The sequence below is a fragment of the Scyliorhinus torazame genome, chromosome 12 (genome assembly GCF_047496885.1).
Source record: "Scyliorhinus torazame isolate Kashiwa2021f chromosome 12, sScyTor2.1, whole genome shotgun sequence".
In the NCBI taxonomy this organism is placed as follows: Eukaryota; Metazoa; Chordata; class Chondrichthyes; order Carcharhiniformes; family Scyliorhinidae; genus Scyliorhinus; species Scyliorhinus torazame.
Window position 1 is genome coordinate 149414454 of NC_092718.1, and position 24894 is coordinate 149439347.

General features: G+C 51.0%; 1 protein-coding gene across 4 annotated transcripts in view; it reads left to right on the plus strand.

Annotated features, from left to right (window-relative positions):
- LOC140386652 (protein spinster homolog 3-like) overlaps nucleotides 1–24894 on the plus strand; it is a 237365-nt gene that overhangs the window by 99956 nt on the left and 112515 nt on the right. For all 4 annotated transcript variants that reach the window (XM_072469164.1, XM_072469166.1, XM_072469167.1 and 1 more), the window contains 2 exons: nucleotides 7518–7704; nucleotides 22646–22711. In XM_072469164.1, the coding sequence (XP_072325265.1) occupies nucleotides 7518–7704; nucleotides 22646–22711 (253 nt within the window). The remainder of the gene's footprint in view (nucleotides 1–7517; nucleotides 7705–22645; nucleotides 22712–24894) is intronic.

Genomic DNA, 24894 nt, shown 5'->3' on the forward strand with positions numbered 1-24894 from the left:
TGGCTTGGGTAGGGTGCTCTTTCCAAGAGCCGGTGCAGACTCGATGGGCTGAATGGCCTCCTTGTGCACTGTAAATTCTATGACTATTACTAGGAGGGTGAGAGTTGGCATGTCACCCTCCCCCTCTTTTCCGTTTCATCTCCACCCCATGGTAGCTAGAGAGGTTTACTAGGCCAGAGGGCAGTTGAAGGTGAATCACATTGTTGTGGGCCTCGGGCTACGGGTAGATAAGGACAGGTTTCCTTGCCTAAGGTACTGGCGAACTAGTTTGTTTTTTATGACAATCTGCCAGGTGGCATGGTCACTGGTGCATTTTTTCCCAGGTTTAAAAAAAAGGAATTGAAATTCTCAAACATGGTGGGGTTTGAATTTCTATCTCAGTATTATCATCCCAGGCATTGAATGATAACCATTCAACCACTTAAACCAACCCCATTTTTTCTATACCTCAACCTTCACAAGGATCCCTTTGAATAAAGGAGTAGTAGTTCATCTGCTCTCCTTGAGGCTGGTTCCTTTCACCTAATAACTCTTCAATATGCCCAGAGATTCTTGAGTGTGGGATCTGCTGACGGGTTTTCATTTGTGTTACTGGTCCAACAATCTCTTGAAACTCAGCGGGAGGTTGGTGTTGTGACAATCCCCGTGGGGGAGCTGTCAACCAAACCAGCCAAGGTAACCAAACGTTCCCAAGTGAAAAAGCTACCAACAAGATTTCAATTTTTGTAACTTTGACTTTAACGCAAATCCATGTAAGTAAAATCTGAACTAACAGGCAATTTACATCATTCCAAATGATGAATTACACACAGACCAGCAGTTAGAAAAAGGACCATCACGCGCAATCTCACAGTCTTTCCAACTCCCACTCCAGAATGTGCGATCTCACACTTTTTGCACTCAAATGGATTTGGTCTTTGAGTCATCTGTCACGGTAGCCCCACTCCTCCGAGTGCGCCGGAGACGGTCGTCATCCATTATACTCCTGCAGAACCTACTTAGCTAGTTTTGACAGTCTGGATGGCACAGATTCACCAGAGGCACTTTTGATTGTTAAGCGGTTTGGTCATCTCTGGCAAAAACTGAAGAATAGGAGTGGAATTGTCCAATTTGCAATCTCTGCTCTAACCCTGGGCGGCATTCTCCGCGGCGCCGGTCGGGGGCTGTTGAAAGCGTCCCCCGCGGCGATTCTCCGCGCTAGAGGGCCGAGTGCCCGCCGAGTCCTGCCGGTGTGGTTCACATGTGGTCCTACGCGGCGGAAATTTAGCATTCTGGCTACGGGGGCCATCCTGGGGGGGGGGGGGGGACGGGGGGAGCCGACTCCGGAGGGGGCCTCCACGGTGGCCAGGCCCGCGTTCGAGGGTGACCGATCGGCTGGCGTCTCATTCCGGTGGGCCTATGTTCCTCCGCACCGGGCCCCTGTAGGGCTCCACCATGTTGCCCGGGCGACGGCGCGGAGATGGCCATGGCGCGCATACGCGGACCCGCGCCGGCTGTGGCGCACATGTGCGGACCCGCGCCTGCTGCGGCGCACATGTGCGGACCCGCGCCTGCTGCGTAGGGGCGACTTTTGGTCCCGGAGCAGTGCACAGCACTCCGGCACCGCGTTAGCCCCCGAGGAAGGGGAGAATGCATGGGCCTGGAGGCCCGTTGACACCGGCGTCGCTTGCGCCGGTTTTGACGCCGGCCTCAACACTTCAGAGAATCCTGGCCCCTGTGTCCAGCTTTCTGTCCCTTTTAAATGTACTGCACAAAAAGCTCCTTGTAAATGTACCTTCTCTGTTCATCCCCTGCTGGAGTTTCTTTATCCCTGACCACATGGCATCTGTAACGTTAACTTCCTGCCTATTGTTGCTGCTTCCAGGTCAAGGTTCACCATGTACTGCACCAGTATTTCTTACTATCCAAGAAAATTATATTTAATCCCTTTGCAATCGATGCATTGTGTTAAATGTCAAAAGCAACTAACAATTCCCTTTCAAAATTTCCTTTCTCTGGATCAAAAGTGGTCACAGAGGACGAGATCCTGTTTTTCCCAAGTCTAACAGCAAAGCGACAGAGATTGACCAGCGATTTGTGGTGACTCACAACTCACAGTATGTCTCTTGCTTGCCGCAAATTACTGGGTCTTTTTACACAAGGGATACCTTTAATTCACCCTCACTTTGGAGCAGGTTCCAGGCCTGTGGTGAACCACGTATTGCTACTATATATATATTTACCATTATTCGTCCTACTGTTATCCACCACTGTATATATGTTCACTATTGTTCTTATTCACTGTTACTTGCTGTCGTTATGTTGATGCTTCTGTTGGCTCCGCCTGTGGCTCCGCCCCTCGGGGGAGGTATATAATTGGCAGACCTGTGACCAGCTCTCAGTGTGGGAGCAGCAGCAGGCTGGCATATTTCTTAGCTTATTAAAACCACTGTTCTCTTCTACAACTCGACTCGTGTGAATTGATGGTCCATCAATTCAATAAGCTAAGATATCACACTGGGCGCCGCTCTTTAGCCTCACCGACTCAAACTCGACCCGCAGGCAGCTGAAGCCACTGCAATCTTTGAGCATTGGCTAAGTTGTTTCGAGGCCTACCTCGACTCCTCGACCGACGACGTCTCCGGGGCGCACAAGCTGCGTCTCCTCAAAGCTCGGGTGAACCACAAAATTTTCCTATTAATCAGAGACGCGGCCTCGTACGAAGAGGCGGTTGCACTGTTGAAAGGACAGTTCGTGAGGCCGGTGAATGAGGTGTTCGCTCGACATCTTCTTACCACGCGGCATAAGCGCCTTGGTGAATCGCTGGCAGAATTCCTGCGTGACCTGAGGTACTCGCCAGGAATTGTAACTGCCAGGCAGTTACGGCAGTGCAACACACGGAACTCATGACCCGGGACACCTATGTGGCCAGAGTCCGGTCCAGTTATATCCGGCAACGATTGCTCGAAAGGGGTGCCCTCGACCTCAAGGACACGGTACAGCTATCTACCTCGTTAGAGGTAGCATTCCAGATTTTGGATGCCTTCACGCCTGACCACGCGGCATCCTCGTGGACGTCGGAGGCGCGGCCATCACCCGACCCGGGCATGTCCCATGCCTGTGCCGCACGGCTGCCCGTGGGGCCGTTCTGCTACTTCTGCGGCCAGGGACAGCACCCCAGGCAGCGTTGTCCAGCTCGGAACGCGACCTGCAACGAGTGCGGTAAGAAAGGGCATTTTGCCAAAGTCTGCCTGGCCCGACCTAAAGTTTCCAAATTGAAAGCCTGCCAGGCCCGACCTGAAGCTCACAGATCCCGCGGTGTGGCATCGTGCCTGCCAGTACCGCCCCCTTCTGACGCGTCACCCACCTCGTGCAGTCTGTGGGAGTCGCCATTTTGTCCACCATCTTTAACGCCTCCCGCCACGTGCGACCCATGGGGGCCACCATCTTGGCCGCCATCTTCGACACCGCCCGTCACGTGCGACTCATGGAGGAAGCCATTTTGGGACCACCCTGCTACCGCCGACCGGACCAGCCATCCGCAGCTCGGCTCTGTCACACTCGACCAGTCCCGGCCCCATCACCTCAAGAACTCTATGATGGCCATCCTGGTGAATGGGCATGAGACGTCCTGCCTCTTCGACTCCGGGAGCACGGATAGCTTTGTCCATCCGGATACGGTAAGGCGCTGCTCCCTCCAGATTTTCCCTGTGTCCCAAACAATCTCCCTTGCTTCCGGATCACATTCCGTGCAGATCCGGGGGTACTGTGTTGCAAACCTTGTGATACACCAACTTTAAACTTTACGTCCTCCCCCAAATCTGCGCTCCCCCTCTTATTAGGACTGGATTTCCAGTGTAACCTCCGAAGCCTGACCTTGAAGTTCGGTGGACCCCTGCCCCCTCTCACCGTCTGTAGCCTCGCGACCCTTAAGGTCGCCCCTCCCTTGCTCTTTGCCAACCTCACCCCCGACTGTAAGCCCGTTGCCACTAGGAGCAGACGATACAGTGCTCAGGACAAGGCCTTTATCAGGTCGGAGTTCCAACGACTCTTGCAGGTGTGGTGATATACATCACTGTAAGTACACAAAGGGTTAATGTACATACACTACACCTAGCTAGACACTAGAGGGAACACCAGAGACATGACACACAGACAGTCAACCAATAGGTCAGTAAGATAGGACACGACCAATGGGCATTCACGATACACATAGAGGTGACACTACCACAGGGGGGCATTACACCAACCCATATATAAGGACACTGCACACATGATCTTCCTCTTTCCAGTGGAGACACTCAAAGTGTGTACACAGGGTTGATTCAACATCACACCCACCACCTGGATTGCAGCAACTGGTTAGTCAGTCTGAGTAGCTATAGAAGGATTAACAGTAGAGGCGAATCCGAGTAGGAGAATTGTAAATAGTTCAATAAACGTGTTGAAGTTATCTCCATGTCTGAACCTTCCTTTGTCAGAATGCACATCAAGGAAGCCGCTTATGCTACGCCAAGAGCATAACAAGACAGCGGGAAGGGATCATTGAGGCCTGTAACAGCCCCTGGAGAGCCCAAATGGTGGTCGTCAGGACCGGGGAGAAGAACCAGATGGTCGTCGACTACAGTCAGACGATCAACCGGTACACGCAACTTGATGCGTACCCTCTTCCCCGCATATCTGACATGGTCAACCAGATTGTGCACTACCGAGTCTTCTCCACGGTAGACTTGAAGTCCGCGTACCACCAGCTCCCTGTCCGCCCGGAGAACCGCCACTACACTGCCTTTGAGGCAGACGGCCGCCCCTACCACTTCCTCAGGGTCCCCTTCAACGTCATCAATGGGGTCTCAGTCTTCCAACGAATGATGGACCGAATGGTTGACCAGTACGGGCTGCGGGCTAAGTTCCCGTATTTGGATAATGTCACCATCTGTGGCCATGATCAGCAGGACCACGACGTTAACCTTAAGAAATTCCTCCACACTACCCAACTCCTTTATGTGACCTATAACAAGGAGAAATGCGTTTTCCGCACAACCCAACTAGCCATCCTTGGCTATGTCGTGGAAAACGGAGTCCTAGGGCCTGACCCCGATCGCATGCATCCCCTCTTGCAACTTCCCCTCCCCCACTGCCCCAAGGTCCTGAAGAGATGCCTGGGGTTCTTTTCCTACTGTGCCCAGTGGGTCCCCAATTATGTGGACAAGGCCCGCCCACTTATCAAATCCACCATTTTTCCCCTGACGGCTGAGGCCCGCCTGACCTTCGAACACATCAAGACAGATATTGCCAAGGCCACGATGCACGCTGTGAACGAATCCATTCCGTTCCAGGTGGAGGGCGATGCGTCGGACTTTGCCCTGGCCACTACCCTCAACCAGGCAGGTAGGCCCGTGGCTTTCTTTTCCCGTACCCTCCATGCCTCCGAGATTCAACACTCCTCTGTCGATAAGGAAGCTCAAGCCATTGTGGAAGCTGTGCGACATTGGAGGCATTACCTGGCCGGCAGGAGATTCACTCTCCTCACTGACCAATGGTTGATTGCCTTCATGTTCAATAACACACAGCGGGGCAAGATCAAGAATGACAAGATCCTAAGGTGGAGGATCGAACTCTCCACCTATAATTATGATATCTTGTATCGACCTGGGAAGCTTAATGAGCCCCCAGATGCCCTGTCCCGCGGTACATGCGCCAGCGCGCAAGAAGACTGACTTCGGGCCATCTACAATGACCTCTGTCATCCGGGGGTCACCCGGCTTCTCCATTTCATCAAGGCCCGCAACCTGCCCTACTCCACTGAGGAGGTAAGGACCATGATCAGGGACCGCCAAGTCTGCACGGAGTGCAAGCCGCAGTTCTATCGGCCAGACAGGGCTCACCTGGTGAAGGTTTCCCGCTCCTTTGAACGCCTTAGCGTCGATTTCAAAGGGCCCCTCCCTCCACTGACTGTAACGTGTACTTCCTCAACATCGTTGACGAGTACTCCCGTTTTCCCTTTGCCATCCCATGCCCTGACATGACCTCGGCCACTGTCATCAAGGCCCTACACAGCATCTTCACCTTGTTCAGTTTCCCCACCTACATCCACAGTGATCGGGGCTCCTCTTTTATGAGCGATGAACTACGTCAGTTCCTGCTTAGTAAGGGCATCGCCTCAAGCAGGACTACCAGCTACAACCCCCCGGGGAAACGGGCAGGTGGAGAGGGAGAATACGACGGTCTGGAAGGCCGTCCTTCTTGCCCTACGGTCTAGAAGTCTCCCAGTTTCCCGCTGGCAGGGGGTCCTTCCCGATGCTCCCCACTCCATCTGGTCGCTTCTCTGCACCGCCACTAACGAGACCCCTCACGAACGTTTGTTTGTCTTCACCAGGAAGTCCATCTCCGGGGTCTTGCTTCCGTCCTGGCTGACAACACCAGGGCCTGTCCGCCTCAGGAAGCATGTGAGGGGCCATAAGTCCGACCCCCTGGTCGAGATGGTTCAGCTCCTCCATGCAAACCCTCAGTATGCATACGTGGCACACCACGACAGACGGCAGGACACAGTCTCCCTCCGGGATTTGGCACCCGCAGGTTCCCCAGCAACCATCACCAACGCGCCCACCCCTACACCGCCTGTCCCTATCACCATCACTCGAAGGTGGTGGGACGTGGCACCGGCAGCCCTCCCTGGGGCCGTTACCACCGCCCCCGCCCCTACACCGTCTCCCTCTCCGTCAACACATCGCGATGAAGCTGCAGACGACACGCTCCCGGAGTCGAAGGTCCCGACACCGCAGCCGGAACTGAGGCGATCACGGTGGAAGATCAAGCCTCCCGTCATACTCAACCTGTGAGTCCACTTCACCCCCGCTGGACTTTTTTAAAAAACTGGGGGTGAATGTGGTGAACCACATATTGCTACTATATATATATTTACCGTTATTGGTCCTACTGTTATCCACCATTATAACAAAGAACAAAGAAATGTACAGCACAGGAACAGGCCCTTCGGCCCTCCAAGCCCGTGCCGACCATGCTGCCCGACTAAACTACAATCTTCTACACTTCCTGGGTCCGTATCCCTCTATTCCCATCTATATATATGTTCACTGTTGTTCTTATTCACTGTTACTTACTGTTGTTGTGTTGATGCTTCTGTTGGCTCCGCCCCTCGGGGGAGGTATCTAATTGGCAGACCAGTTGCCAGCTTTCAGTGCGGGAGCAGCAGCAGGATGGCATACTTCTTAGCTTATTAAAACCACTGTTCTCTTCCACAACTCGACACGTGTGAATTGATGGTCCATCAAGGCCAACATTATTATTTGGAAGTGTAGGCGAAGAAAACGGAGACAGGATAAAGTGTAATTCCTTAAAATGGGGCAGAACCAGTGCATGTAATAGAGAGCAGGGCGCTGACACTGGACATCACAGCACACTCTGGGCATTAACAGACAGGCTGAATGTATTGATGTTTTATCAGTCTGTGCTGCTGATACACCTGTGTGTCCCATGCTCACTGCAGTTACTGTATCTTCTGGTCTCACTTTGCACAGTTTAATATTCGGAGCCATAACCTGCGTGACAGGAGTCCTCGGGATCGGAATAGGAGCAATGACTTCAAAATACTTAAAGAAGATTCCACATGCTGATCCTCTAATTTGTGCAGTTGGCATGCTCAGCAGCAGCCCCTGTCTCTTCATCGCTATTGTGCTGGCCAAACATTGCATTGCACTGACATATGTAAGTATAAATATTACCCTATACTACTCTGCGTTAATCCTGATTTTCCCCACTACTCTGCGTTAATCCTGATTTTCCCCACTACTCTGCGTTAATCCTGATTTTCCCCACTACTCTGCGTTAATCCTGATGTTCCCCACACTATTATGTGTTAATCCTGATGTTCCCCACACTACTCTGCATTAATCCTGATGTTCCCCACACTACTCAGCGTTAATCCTGATGTTCCCCACACTACTCTGCGTTAATCCTGATGTTCCCCACACTACTCTGTGTTAATCCTGATGTTCCCCACACTACTCTGTGTTAATCCTGATGTTCCTGTGGTAGTATGTATTGGGGGTCATGTGGGACTGGAAGCCCTAATGTAATTGGCTGACAGATCCCGGGTCCTGGTTGGCCGTTGACCTCATACTCCGCCCTGAAGGCGAAGTATAAGAAGCCGGTGCCTTCCCCCGCAGGCCAGTTTACTATCGGGCTGCTGGGGAACAGACACGCTTAATAAAGCCTCATCGACTTCACTCTATTCGTCTCACGGAGTCTTTGTGTGCCACAATTTATTAAGCGTGCCTAAAAAGGACTATGGAGCTCAGGATCATTCCAGAATGCCTGAGGATCAGCCCCCACGCAGTGAATGCGGCAGCAGCCTTCAAACACTGGCAGACTTGCTTCGAGGCCTACATCACATCGACCACAGGCCGAGTCTCAGACGAACAAAAACTGCAGGTCCTGCACTCGAGGGTGAGCACGGAGATTTTCACCCTCATTGAAGACACCCACGATTTCCAGACGGCGTTCACAGCACTGAGAAGTCTCTACGTTCGCCCAGTTAACCAAATCTACGCTCGCTACCAGCTCGCGACAAGACGGCAAGCTCCCGGAGAATCGATGGACGAGTTCTACGCCGCGCTGCTGATTTTGGGAAGAGCCTGCAGCTGCCCGTAGGTGAATGCAAACGAACATACGGACATGTTAATACGCGACGCTTTTGTGGCAGGTATGCAATCCTCCCAAATCCGCCAAAGACTTCTAGAAAAAGAGTCGCTAGGACTCTCAGAGGCACGGGCCCTGGCAGCCTCGCTGGACGTAGCCGCGCGTAATACCCGCGCCTACGGTCCTGGCCGCGCGGCAGGCCATTGGGCCCCGTACGTACCCGCCGCGGCAAACCCCCTACCCCCCTCCCCGGACACCCCACAGGCTTGCGCAGTCCAAACGCCGAGTCGCACCGGGGGCGCCCGCTGTTATTTCTGCGGCCAGGCGAAGCACCCCCGACAGCGCTGTCCGGCAGACAGCCATCTGCAAAAGCTGCGGGAAAAAGGGCCACTATGCGGTGGTGTGCCGATCCCGCGTGGTTGCCGCCGTCCCGGGAGAACAGGGAGCCCTACAGGCAGCCTATGCGTCCCAACCCCCCCAGCACGCCATGTGCGACCCGCAGGCACCGCCATTTTGGGTCCCGACCACCGCGGTCCCGGGAGAACTGGGAGCCCTGCACGCCGCCTACGCTCCCCAACCCCCCTCCCCGCAGTCCATGTACGACCCGCCGCCGGCGCTCCCGATTTGGGTGCCGGCCAACACTCTCCACGGAGAGGAGGGGTTTTTTCGCATCCCGAACGCCACCCTCACCCCCGTCCCGCGCCCCACGCCTGACCCGCCGGCGCAACCTACCTGGACCCCGACCACCGCTGTCCCCGGCGAGGGAGCCCCGCACGGTCCCAGCGCTCGCGGCCCCACGACTGACCCGCCGGCCTGGGCCCCGACCACCGCTGTCCGCGGCGAGGGAGCTCCGCACGGTCCCAGCGCTTGCGGCCCGCCGGCGCCGCCGACCTGGGCCCTCACCCCCGTCCCGCGCCCCACGCCTGACCCGCCGGCCTGGGCCCCGACCACCGCTGTCCCCGGTGAGGGAGCTCCGCGCGGTCCCAGCGCTCGCGGCCCCACGACTGACCCGCCGGCGCCGCCAACCTGGGCCCTCACCCCCGTCCCGCGCCCCACGCCTGACCCGCCGGCCTGGGCCCCGACCACCGCTGTCCCCGGCGAGGGAGCTCCGCGCGGTCCCAGCGCTCGCGGCCCCACGACTGACCCGCCGGCGCCGCCGACCTGGGCCCTCACCCCCGTCCCGCGCCCCACGCCTGACCCGCCGGCCTGGGCCCCGACCACCGCTGTCCCCGGTGAGGGAGCTCCGCGCGGTCCCAGCGCTCGCGGCCCCACGACTGACCCGCCGGCGCCGCCGACCTGGGCCCTCACCCCCGTCCCGCGCCCCACGCCTGACCCGTCGGCGCAACTTACCTGGACCCCGATTACCGCTGTCCCCGGCGAGGGAGCTCCGCACGGTCCCAGTGCTCGCGGTACTGACCCGCCGGCCTGGGCCCCGACCACCGCTGTCCCCGGCGAGGGAGCTCCGCGCGGTCCTAGCGCCCGCGGCCCTGGCGCTCGCAGTCAAGGAACTCCGCGCGGTCCTAGCGCCCGCGGCCCGGGCGCTCGCAATGCAGGAACTCCGCGCGGTCCTAGCGCCCCGCAGACCCCCCAGCACACCATGTGCGCCCCGCAGACGCCGCCATTTTGGGTCCCGACCACCACGAGGGGAGGAGGGGCGCCTCTTGGACCGCCCCCGACCTGTACGGCGCATGGGGGCGGCCATTTTGTCCACCCCCGACGCCATCTTGGACGGCAACAACGGACCCCACCCCACTACTACAACCACGGCTCGCTTCGGTTACACTCGATCAGGCTCGGCCCCGGACTCTCCAGACGACGACGACAACGGTCCTAATTAATGGCCACGAGACGCCATGCCTAGTCGACTCCGGGAGCACGGAAAGTTTTATACATCCCGACACGGTAAGACGCTGTTCCTTAACTACCTTCCCCAGCGCACAAAAGATTTGCCTAGCTGCAGGATCCCACTCCGTACAGATCCAGGGATTCTGCATAGTTACCCTAACGGTACAGGGGAGGGAATTCAAAAACTACAAACTTAACGTCCTTCCCCAACTCTGTGCCCCCACCTTGCTGGGCTTAGATTTTCAATGTAACCTACAGAGCCTTACGTTTAAATTCGGCGGACCCATACCCCCACTCACTATCTGCGGCCTCGCCACCCTCAAGGTGCAACCCCCGTCCGTCCTTGTTTGCGAACCTCACCCCGGATTGCAAACCCGTCGCCACTAGGAGCAGACGGTACAGCGCCCAGGACCGGACCTTCATTCGCTCCGAAGTCCAGCGGCTACTAAAGGAGGGCATAATCCAGGCCAGCAATAGTCCCTGGAGAGCGCAGGTGGTAGTAGTGAAGACAGGGGAGAAACAAAGGATGGTCATTGACTATAGCCAGACCATCAACAGGTACACACAACTAGACTTGTACCCTCTCCCCCGCATATCCGACATGGTCAATCGGATTGCCCAGTATAAAGTCTTCTCCACCGTGGACCTCAAGTCCGCCTACCATCAGCTCCCCATCCGCCCAAGTGACCGCAAGTACACAGCCTTCAAGGCAGACGGGCGATTATACCATTTCCTACAGGTCCCTTTTGGCGTCACAAACGGCGTCTCGGTCTTCCAACGGGAAATGGACCGAATGGTTGATCAACATGGGTTACGGGCCACGTTCCCGTACCTCGACAATGTAACCATCTGCGGCCACGATCAGCAGGACCACGACGCCAACCTCCAAAAATTCCTCGAGACTGCCAAAGCCTTGAACCTCACGTACAACGAGGACAAGTGCGTTTTTAGCACCGATCGGCTAGCCATTCTGGGCTACATAGTGCGCAATGGGATAATAGGCCTCGACCCCGAACGTATGCGCGCACTCATGGAATTTCCCCTCCCGCACTGCCCAAAAGCCCTGAAACGCTGCCTGGGGTTCTTTTCATACTACGCCCAGTGGGTCCCCCAGTACGCAGACAAGGCCCGCCCCCTAATACAGACCACGACTTTCCCACTGTCGACAGATGCTTGCCAGGCTTTCAGCCGCATCAAAGCGGACATCGCAAAGGCCACGATGCGCGCCATCGACGAGTCCCTCCCCTTCCAGGTCGAGAGCGACGCCTCTGACGTAGCTCTAGTGGTTACCCTTAACCAAGCAGGCAGACCCGTGGCCTTCTTCTCCCGAACCCTCCACGCCTCAGAAATCCGCCACTCCTCAGTGGAAAAGGAAGCCCAAGCCATAGTGGAAGCTGTGCGACATTGGAGGCATTACCTAGCCGGCAGGAGATTCACTCTCCTCACTGACCAACGGTCGGTAGCCTTCATGTTCGATAATGCACAGCGGGGCAAGATCAAGAACGACAAGATCTTGCGGTGGAGGATCGAACTCTCCACCTTTAACTATGAGATCTTGTACCGGCCCGGAAAGCTGAACGCGCCGTCCGATGCCCTATCCCGCGGCACATGTGCCAACGCACAAATTGACCGCCTCCAAGCCCTCCACGAGGACCTCTGCCACCCGGGGGTCACTCGGTTTTACCACTTCATCAAGTCCCGCAATCTCCCATACTCCTTAGAGGAGGTCCGTACAGTCACAAGGGACTGCCACATCGGCGCAGAATGCAAACCGCATTTTTTCAGGCCAGATGGAGCGCACCTGATTAAGGCTTCCCGCCCCTTTGAACGCCTCAGTCTCGATTTCAAAGGGCCCCTCCCTCCACCGACCGCAACGCGTATTTCCTTAATGTAGTGGACGAATACTCCCGCTTCCCTTTTGCCATTCCCTGCTCCGACATGACCGCGGCCACAGTCATTAAAGCCCTGAAAAGCATCTTCACGCTGTTCGGTTACCCCGCATACGTCCACAGCGACAGGGGGTCCTCTTTCATGAGTGACGAGCTGCGCCAGTTCCTGCTCAGCAAGGGCATAGCTTCAAGCAGGACGACCAGCTACAACCCCCGGGGGAACGGGCAAGTAGAAAGGGAGAACGGCACAGTCTGGAAGGCCGTCCTACTGGCCCTACGGTCCAGGGATCTCCCAGTTTCACGGTGGCAGGAGGTCCTCCCGGACGCTCTCCATTCCATCCGGTCGTTATTATGTACGAGCACTAATCAAACGCCTCACGAGTGTCTCCTTGTCTTCCCTAGGAGGTCCTCCTCTGGAACGTCGCTGCCGACCTGGCTGGCGGCCCCAGGACCCATCCTGCTCCGAAAGCACGTGCGGGCACATAAGGCGGACCCGTTGGTCGAAAGGGTTCACCTCCTCCACGCAAACCCCCAGTACGCCTACGTGGAGTACCCCGACGGCCGACAGGACATGGTCTCTCTGCGGGATCTGGCGCCCGCCGGCACCACGCACACCCCCCCGACACCATCAACCCAACCGCCCCCCTTCCTGCCACCGCCGCACCCCGCGACCGCCCCCTTCCCAGTAGGATCAGTCCCCCTCCCCTTTGCACCGACAGCTGAAACCGTGCGGCTCCCGGAGGCGACAACGCTGGTACAAGCACCACCACCACCGCCGGGGCCGAGGCGATCGACACGGACGACCAGACCACCCTCTGTAAATAGTTGTAACAGGACGATACTGTTAAATACTGTACTACCATGTAACTATTCTATCCTCCCAGGACCAGCCCTGTAAACCCTTACCACCATACGAAGCATCACCCCGCCGGGTTCATTTTTGACAAGGGGTGAATGTCGTAGTATGTATTGGGGGTCATGTGGGACTGGAAGCCCTAATGTCATTGGCTGACAGATCCCGGGTCCTGGTTGCCCATTGACCTCATACTCCGCCCTGAAGGCGAAGTATAAGAAGCCGGTGCCTTCCCCCGCAGGCCAGTTTACTATCGGGCTGCTGGGGAACAGACACGCTTAATAAAGCCTCATCGACTTCACTCTATTCGTCTCACGGAGTCTTTGTGCGCCACAGTTCCCCACACTACTCAGCGTTAATCCTGATGTTCCCCACACTACTGTGTTAATCCTGATGTTCCCCACACTACTGTGTTAATCCTGATGTTCCCCACACTACTCTGCATTAATCCTGATGTTACTCTATACTATTCTGTGTTAATCCTGATGTTAACCTACACTATTGTGTTAATCCTGATGTTCCCCACACTACTCTGCATTAATCCTGATGTTCCCCACACTACTCTGTGTTAATCCTGATGTTTCCCACACTACTTTGTGTTAATCAAGATGTTCCCCACACTACTCTGTGTTAATCCTGATGTTCCCCACAATGTTATGTGTTAATCCTGATGTTCCCCACTACTCTGCATTAATCCTGATGTTCCCCACACTATGCGTTAATCCTGATGTTCCCCACACTACTCTGTGTTAATCCTGATGTTCCCTACACTACTCTGTATTAATCCTGATGTTCCCCACACTACTCTGCGTTAATCCTGATGATCCCCACACTACTCTGCGTTAATCCTGATGTTCCCCACACTACTCAGTGTTAATCCTGATGTTAACCTACACTATTCTGTGTTAATCCTGATGTACCCCTACACTACTCTGTGTTAATCCTGATGTAACCCTATACTACTCTGTGTTAATCCTGATGTTACTCTATAGTACTCTGTGTTAATCCTGATATTACCCTACACTATTGTGTTAATCCTGATGTTACCCAACACTACTCTGTGTTAATCCTGATGTTCACCTACACTATTCTGTGTTAATCCTGATGTTTCTCAATACTACACTATGCTACTCTATACTACACTAATCAGTGTTAATCCTGATGTTACTCTGCACTATTCTGTGTTATTCCTGATGTTACCCTACACTATTCTGTGTTATTCCTGATGTTACCCTATACTATTCTGTGTTAATCCTGATGTTACCCTACACTACTGTGTTAATCCTGATGTTTCTCAATACTACACTAATCAGTGTTAATCCTGATGTTACTTTGCACTATTCTGTGTTAATCCTGATGTTACCCTACACTATTCTGTGTTAATCCTGATGTCACTCTATAGTACTCTGTGTTAATCCTGATGTCACTCTATACTATTCTGTGTTAATCCTGATGTTACTCTATAGTGCTCTGTGTTAATCCTGATGTTACTCTATACTATTCTGTGTTAATCCTGATGTTACCCTACACTATTCTGTGTTAATCCTGATGTTATCCTACACTACTCTGCATTAATCCTGATGCTCCCCTACACTATTCTGTGTTAATCCTGATGTTACCTTACACTACTCTGTGTTAATCCTGATGTTACTCTATACTACACTATGCTACTCTATACTACGCTACTCAGTGTTAATCCTGATGTTACTCTGCACTATTCTATGTTAATCCTGATGTTCCCCGACACTATTCTGTGTTAATCTTGATGTTACCCTACACTATTCTGTGTTAATCCTGATGTTACTCTATACTACTGTGTTAATCCTGATGTTACCCTACACTATTCTGTGTTAATCCTGATGTTACTCTATACTATTCTGTGTTAATCCTGATGCTACCCTACACTATTCTGTGTTAATCCTGATGTTCCCCACACTACTCTGTGTTAATCCTGATGTTTCCCACACTACTTTGTGTTAATCAAGATGTTCCCCACACTACTCTGTGTTAATCCTGATGTTCCCCACAATGTTATGTGTTAATCCTGATGTTCCCCACTACTCTGCATTAATCCTGATGTTCCCCACACTATGCGTTAATCCTGATGTTCCCCACACTACTGTATTAATCCTGATGTTCCCCACACTACTGTGTTAATCCTGATGTTCCCCACACTATTTTGTGTTAATCCTGATGCTACCCTACACTATTCTGTGTTAATCCTGATGTTACTCTATACTACTCTGTGTTAATCCTGATGTTACTCTATACTACTCTGTGTTAATCCTGATGTTACCCTACACTATTCTGCTAATCCTGATTTTACTCTATAGTACTCTGTGTTAATCCTGATTCCTGATGTTACCCTATACTATTCTGTGTTAACCCTGATGCTGCCCTACACTATTCTGTGTTAATCCTGATGTTACTCTATACTACTCTGTGTTAATCCTGATGTTACTCTATACTACTCTGTGTTAATCCTGATGTTACCCTACACTATTCTGTTAATCCTGATGTTACTCTATAGTACTCTGTGTTAATCCTGATTCCTGATGTTACCCTATACTATTCTGTGTTAATCTTGATGCTACCCTACACTATTCTGTGTTAATCCTGATGTGACTCTATACTACTCCGTGTTAATCCTGATGTTACTCTATAGTACTCTGTGTTAATCCTCATGTTACTCTATACTATTCTGTGTTAATCCTGATGTTACTCTATACTACTCTGTGTTAATCCTGATGTTACTCTATACTACTCTGTGTTAATCCTGATGTTACCCTACACTATTCTGTTAATCCTGATGTTACTCTATAGTACTCTGTGTTAATCCTGATTCCTGATGTTACCCTATACTATTCTGTGTTAATCCTGATGCTACCCTACACTATTCTGTGTTAATCCTGATGTTACTCTATACTACTCTGTGTTAATCCTGATGTTACTCTATACTACTCTGTGTTAATCCTGATGTTACCCTACACTATTCTGTTAATCCTGATGTTACTCTATAGTACTCTGTGTTAATCCTGATTCCTGATGTTACCCTATACTATTCTGTGTTAATCTTGATGCTACCCTACACTATTCTGTGTTAATCCTGATGTTACTCTATACTACTCTGTGTTAATCCTGATGTGACTCTATACTACTCTGTGTTAATCCTGATGTTACCCTACACTATTCTGTTAATCCTGATGTTACTCTATACTACTCTGTGTTAATCCTGATGTGACTCTATACTACTCTGTATTAATCCTGATGTTACTCTATAGTACTCTGTGTTAATCCTCATGTTACTCTATACTATTCTGTGTTAATCCTGATGTTACTCTATACTACTCTGTGTTAATCCTGATGTTACTCTATACTACTCAGTGTTAATCCTGATGTTACCCTACACTATTCTGTGTTAATCCTGATGTTACCCTACACTACTCAGTGCTAATCCTGATGTTACCCTAAACTACATTAATCATTAATGATAGTTATCTTTTTTCATGAGATAAATATGCATTTCTACAGTGTCTTTCACAACCTCAGGATCTCTCAAAGCAGTTTATAACCAATTATTGAGTGTAATCACTATTGCCTTGTCTGAAATATAGCAGATAAATTGCACACAAAATCTCCCATACATTCCAAAGTGATGATAACTAGCTAATCAGTTTAATGATGTTAGTAGAAATACAAACATTTACCAGGGCACCGGGGAGAACTCCCCAACTCGTCTTCAAATAATACTATGTAATTTATTCCATTTACCTGGAACAGGCGAAGTCCAGCAGCTATGTCCTTTGGGATTCGGCCAGCTCGGTTGGTATGTGTTGATGGACATTGAGGACTCCCACCCAGAGCCTTGTGCTCTTTCCATCCTTGGTGCTTCTTCCAATTGGTGTTCACCATGAAAGATTACTGGCTCTTCAGCTGAGGAACGGGTGCGGGGTGGTGGTGTTAGATGATACTCAACACCCTTCTCCCTGTTTGACCTGATGCTACGAGACTTCCCTGGCCCCAGAGTCAATGCCGAGGATTCTGAGACCACTCCCTCTAGACTGTACAACGGTTTGTGGGCCTGTCTTGCCGCTGGAAAAGGACAATCCCAGGAATGTTGATACTGTAATCGATATGCGATACTGGCTGAATGATTTCACTCTGTGTAGATGAATATATTGGGCTGTTGCTTGACTTATCTGTGGCGGTTAACAGCCTTGACTTGACTTGTCAGCTTATCCAATTTTTAAGGGGGACAATGGGGCTGGGTGGACTGTGGTCATATCCAGCTCATGGGTCAGTCCTATGTAGCCCATCTGGTTTTATTCTGCTTCAACGTCTCTGTAGCATCTTGATTCAAAGGAGTGGATCTCTGATCCACCATTTCAAGGAATAGCTGAGAGTCAACCGTGGCTAGCTGTGGGTTTGGATACGCACAGACCGAGCAAGGTGGAAAATCTCCCTCCCCAAAGGACATTAGTGAACCATATGGTCACTAGCTCTTTAATTCCACAAATATTTGATCAACTGAATTTTAATTCTCCAAATGTTGTGGTGCAATTTGAACTTATGTCTTCAGATTATTCATCCAGGACTCTCAATTAGTAAACTGGTGACTGCCATGCTAACATGCCCAAAATCCTTCATCCAATCAGATGTCAAAGGCAAAATGAGCAGGAAAGCTTTACTTTGGGACATTCAGACAGAATGGATGGACTGGAGATCATTGGAACAGCAGGAAATAAGATGTATTAGGACTAGCTGAAGCCTGGTTTGTGGCAATAGTTGGACAAGAAGACAAGCCAGTGTGGGACAGGATGATGAGGAAGGGTAGAAGGAGTTTGAAAGTAGAGGGTTACAACTATAACAATCACTGGCCCTTGGGAGGCAAAGGTTGTAAATTCCTACAATTTAGTTTTCTATGAATGCATTGGCGATGGGGCACTTACTTGCTCCCAACACCTAGTGAAGAATCAGCAGCAACTCTGAAAGTTACTGGCCCCATCACAGAAGGTCATGAAAACCAAGTAAAATGCTCCGTCAACCTTTCCCAATGCCAAGAGATGAGAGGGGTTTGCTATGGACCACAGAATTGGTAGGTCTGTGTGGAAATGATGCACCAGAAGTAACCCAGAGGCCCAGGCGAATGCCCCAGTGATGAAAGCAAAATACAGCAGATGCTGGAAATCTGAAATAAAAACAGAAAGTGCTGGGAAAGCTCAGCAGGTCTGGCAGCATCTGTGGAGAGAGAAGCAGAGCTAACATTTCATATGTGAGACTTCTTCAGAACCTGTTCCAAAGAAGAGTCATATTGGACTCGAAACGTTGACCGTGGGCACGATCGAAAGGCCTTGTCGCACCTGACTCGGTGCCACGACAAAGCCGTTAAATTTCGCGAGAGGCCTCTTGCGAGATTTGTGATGCTCGGAACACCTCATGAGATGTTGCGATCTGGATCTTGCCCTCGCCATGATGCTGTTTAATACTGGTCCACATAAACGTGGACCAGGGATAATGGCACCTAGTTAGGGGGGGGGGGTCTCCCAGGCTATCGGAGGCCTGGGTAGTTGGGCTCTGGGTAGAGTGGTATCCTAGCACTCCAGCTGCCACCCAGGCATCTTGGCACTGCCAGCCTGACTTTCCTCCTCATTTTACCTTTGATGCCTGATTGAGTGAAGGATTTCAAGCATGTTAGCATGACGGTTACCAACCTATTAATTGAGAGTCCTATTTGATGGCGGGATCGTTCTTGGCACCGAGAAATAACCTGCTAAACACGCCCCAAAAGGGACTCTGTTGTTTCCCTTTGTTTCTGTCTTCACAGATGCTGCCAGACCTGCTGAGTTTATCCAGCACACTCTTTTTATTTTATTTAATGCCCTCGTGACATGGGTTCAAATCACACTATGGGAGCTGGCGGAATTTTAATTTTAATAAACAAACCTGGACTACAAAACTAATCTCAGTCACAGTGACCATGACAATACTCATCGATTATTCTAAAAGTCCATCTGGTTCATTAATGTTCCTTTAGGGAAGGAAATCTGTCGTCCTCACCTGGTCTGGCCTACATGTGACTCCAGATCCACAGCGATGTAGTTGATTTTTAAACGCCCTCGGAAATGGCCTCGCAGTCTATGCAACTCGACGGCAATTAGGGATGGGCAACAAATGCTGGCCTTGCCCAGCGATGCCCACATCCCAAGAAAGAATAAAGAAAAAAATAGAAAGAGGGAGGACAAAATACATGAGATAAGGAGAATGTGTGGCAACAGATAAGGTTAAACTCATAGGTCATTCCAGTCACTGAAATAGAAAGTAAGGCAGCCTAAGTTCTCAGGAGCCAGAGTTAGTAAATATAAGGTGTGATCACTAACCTGACGAGGCAGTGCTCACTTCCAGCCTCCAATGGAAACTAACCTCCCGAAAGCAAAGGACAAATGGAAGTCAAATCATTTCTGAGGGACAGTGACCATAACCTGATTAATTGTGATAAGTTTAGGGATTCAACCTTTCCCACGATCATGGCCAAGGCTCAAGTATATGATTTTACAAAGGCCACTAAATGGATAGCAAGGAAAAGTCTGCCACACATGGGGCGCGATTCTCCACTCCCACGCCGGTTGGGAGAATCGCCTGGGCCGCCAAAATTTCCGGGGACGCCGGTCCGACGCCCTCCCGTGATTCTCGCCAAGAGGCGGGAACGGCCCGGTCGAGTTTTGTGGGGCCGCAGGCCGGAGAATCGCCGGAGACACCCAAAATGGCGATTCTCCGGCACCCCCGCTATTCTGAGGCCCGGATGGGCCGAGCGGCCAGGCCAAAACGGCGGGTTCCCCCCGGCGCCGTCCACACCTGGTCGCTGCAGTCGTGGGCGGTGCGTGAACACTGGGGGGGGGGGCAGCCTGTGGGGGGGGGGGGCGAGGGGGGATCCTGCACCGGGGCGTACCTCAGATGTGGGGTGGCCCGCGATCGGTGCCCACCGATCGTCAGGCCGTCCTCTCTGAAGGAGGACCTCCTTCCTTCCGCGGCCCCGCAAGATCCGTCCGCCATCTTCTTGCGGGGCGGACTTAGAGAGGACGGCAACCACGCATGCGCGGGTTGGCGCCGGCCAACCCGCGCATGCGCCGATGACGTCCGTTAAGCGGAGCCGGCCGCATCATCTACGCGGGCGACAAGGCCTGGCGCGGGTAGATGACGCGGCCCCGATACTGGCCCATTGTCAGGGCCTGAATCGGTCGGGACCTGGGCTGTTCCGCGCCGTCGTGAACCTCGACGGCATTCACGACGGCGCGGCCACTTCGGCGTGGGGGTGGAGAATCCCGCCCATGGAGTGGGCAAGTCAACTGGAGACTGGCTGGTGAAGGTGGCAATATACCTTCTGGCCAGCAGATGGCTGCACTGTACCTAATAAAACCAAAACAAGTACAAATTACTGGCAGAGAAATGCAATGAAAGCAGTATGTAACAGAAGGTTCATTGTACCTTACCATGTAATGTTCAGTCTGTGTGTCACAGGTCCTCAGTACATTTTCTAGGCTCCCTCAGCATTTACCCTTACACACTAAATTCTTCACACATGCCATCTAACCAAATTTTGGCAAGAACATTGCATTATTTAAAGAGGCAGGTACTCTCAGAGACGTGTACCTCTTACAAATTCTTGTGATTTACCCCGAGCATTGCCTTTCCCTTTAAATAATTGATCTCAGATCTTTTTAAATTAATTACCCAAGTCCTTATCCTCCCCAGTTCCAACATTGTTTTGCTGTCACTGCTACAATGCAGGAAACACCGTAATCTGTACACAAGGGCCCACAAATAAGTGACCACACAATCTGTTTTAGTGATTTGTGTTGAGTGACAAATATTGGCAGGACATTGGGGAGATGTCTCCTGTTCTTCAAACAGTGCTACATTCCTCATTCTATCCCTCAGCGCAAACTGACACTCACTCATTCACACACACATTCACACACATACAACATACACACTCACACACCACACTCATACATACACACACCACACTCATACACACACACACACACAACAGATACACATACAACATACACACACATACAACATACATTCACACACACAACATGCTCATGCATTCACACACACACACTCACACACCACTCATACACACACACAACAGATACACATACAACATACATGCACACACAACATACACTCATGCATTCACACACATACAACATACACACACACTCACTCACACCACACTCATACATACACACCACACTCACAAACAGATACACATACAACATACACACACATGCAACATGCATTCACACACACAACATACGCTCATGCATTCACACACATACAACATACACACACACACTCACACACACCACACTCATACATACACACACCACACTTATATACACACACACAACAGATACACATACAACATACACACACATACAACATACATTCACACACAACATACACACATATACAACATACTCATGCATTCACACACATACAACATACACACACACTCACTCACACCACCCTCAAACACCCCCCCACAAACAGCTCACACATACTACACTCACACAACACACACATATACAACATACATTCACACATGCACCACGCACATAATACAACACACACACTACAACTCACACACATACCCGCACACACATACAACACACACACACTCACAAACTCATACACACACAGCACACCCACAAAACACACACACACATATGCTCACGCACTCACACACACACAATGCACACACACTCACACATTTGTTATAACATTATAGAGAGTGTGCTAAAACTGGAGAGAGTTCACAGCATATTTTCACCAGCATAGTCAGAAAGTGTGCTAACCCATATACAACTGGCCCAGGGAGTGTACAATCCTAAATACAACAGACTCAGACAGTGTACCGTCCCATATACAATTGTTTCAGGAAATGTGACATTTGGAAGTGTGCCATCACATACACACCTGGCCCAGGCAGTGTACAATCCCATATACAACTGGCCCAGGATGTGTACAATCCCATACACAACTGGCCCATGCTGTGTTCAATCCCATATACTCCCTAACAGTGGACATACACCACGTGGACAGCTCAAGGCAGCATCTCACCACCAATTTCTCAAGGGTAATTAGAGATGGGCAATAAATGCTGGTCTAGCCAGCGGTGCCCACATCACATGAATGAATAAAATCAAACACTTCTGTGTGTTTACCCATCACTTAGTGGTCACTTTCAAATACTGATGGCCAAGCTGAAGAGTAGGGATGTGATTTAGGGACAGCCACTAGCAACCATTGCCACCCCCTTGGCAACTCCGTGGTAACTGTGTGTCTTCATCCTGACCAGTGTCTGACAGTAGTTCAAGATGGCACATTGAATAAAATACTTCTTTTTCCAAAGTTCTTCATCTTCTTGGCTGAGATCTTCCTCGCTTTGAATTGGGCAATCGTTGCAGACATTCTCTTGGTAAGTCCAAGCCATCAGTTCACTGCTGTTTAACCGATTGTAGACTAATGTAGTTTTTTTCCATTGCTCAGGTTGATTGAACACGATATTTCTACCTGCGGAGGTGAATGTGAGAGAAGAGCTTTTAATTTTTCAATCTCCAAATACTCATGAGATGGGCATTATGAAATCAATGTCTTGTTTTGTTGAAGTGTTTCTCAATCTTAGTCAAGAATGATCAGATTTCTGAGGAACCCTGATTGTCTCATGTCCATCTTTTGTTACAGTTCCATTCGATCAATTGAAACAAGCCTTGAGCATATTCGGACATTCCATTCAATCAGGCCTGATGTGTACCCCAACTCCATTTAGGCTACATAGTTCCAAATCCATAATACCCTTGCCCAACACAAATCTATCAAAGAAAAAATGCTGGAAAATCTCAGCAGGTCTGGCAGCATCTGTAGAGAGAGAAAACAGCTAACGTTTCGAGTCCAGATGACCCTTTGTCAAAACACGGTCTATCAATCTATCAATGCCAGTTTTAAAAGTTTTCCATCCTCAACAACGTTTTTGAGGGAGAGAGTTTCAGATGTCAACAGTGCTTCTAGGTATCAGCCTCAGCTCCAATTATAAGGTTACCGCCCCTTGTTAGAGATGTTCAAAATCATGAAGGGGCTGGACGTATTAGATAGGGATCCAGAACGAGAGGGTACAGATTTAAAGTGATTTGCAAAAGAAGTAAATGTGATGTGAGAAAAATCTTTTTCACACGACGAGTGGTTGGGGTCTGGAATGCACTGTCTGGAAATGTGGTGGAGGCAGGTTCAATCGAAGAGGACATTGGCGATTATTTGAGTAGAAACAATTTGCAAGGGTACAGTGAAAAGGCAGGGGAATAGCGCTAAGTCATAATGTTCATTTGGAGAGCTGGTGCACACACAACGGGCCGAAAGGGCCTCCTTCTGCCCCACAACAATTCTGTGATAGTTCTGGATTTTCCAACAGTGGCCGTAGTCTTTTCTGCCGATGGAGTGTTGTTTTGGTGCAGTGGGTAGCTCCCCTGCCTCTGAGACAGAGGCTCTGGGTTCAAGCCCCACTCCAGGACTTGATGACCAATGAAGATGTGTTAATAGCGTGGCCAAACAGATTGAGTATCAACTTGGAAATCCTTCCAACACACACAAATGGCAAGTACAAAGAGCACAATTAATTCCTGGTCAGCCGGAATGAATGTTGGAGCCTCTGTGGATCTGTGTGGCAGCACGGGAGCACACGTGGATAGCACTGTGGCTTCACAGCGCCAGAGTCCCAGGTTTGATTCCCTGCTGGGTCACTGTGCGGCGTCTGCACGTTCTCCCCGTGTCTGCATGGGTTTCCTCTGGGTGCTCCGGTTTCCTCCCACTGTCGAAAGACGTGTAGGTTAGGTGGATTGGCCATGATAAATTTCCCGTAGTATTCAAAAAGGAGGGGTTATTGGGTTATGGGGATAGGGTGGAAGTGAGGGCTTAAGTGGGGCGGTGCAGATTCGATGGGCCGAATGGCCTCCTTCTGCACTGTATGTTCTATGTATCTATGTATCTCTTTTTAAAAAAAATATATATCTTTATTCAAATTTTCAACAGATTTTCAACAAAACCACCCCTATAGAAAAAAGAAACAAGAACATAAGAACACCACCCACAAGAATTATACATAGAGTTTCCCCAAACTACAATAACACCCCATATAATAAAAACACAAATAGGGAAACACCCCACCCTAACCCAAACGCCATCCCAGAAGAACCCCCCCTCCCCCTCCCCCCCGGGTTGCTGCTGCTGACCTCCTCCTAACGCTCCGCGAGATAGTCTAGGAACGGTTGCCACCGCCTGAGGAACCCCTGCACAGACCCTCGCAAGGCAAACTTTATCCTCTCCAGCTTGATGAACCCTCCATGTCATTGATCCAAGCTTCCACGCTAGGGGGCTTTGCATTCTTCCACAGTAACAAAATCCTCCGCCGGGCTACCAGGGACGCAAAGGCCAGAATACCGGCCTCTTTCGCCTCCTGCACTCCCGGCTCGTCCGATACCCCAAATAATGCTACCCCCCAGCTCGGCTTGAACCGGGCGTTCACCACCTTGGGCATAGTCCTCGCAAAACCGCTCAAACCCATCCAGTGCCGGGCACATCCAGAACATATGGGTGTAATTTGCTGGGCTC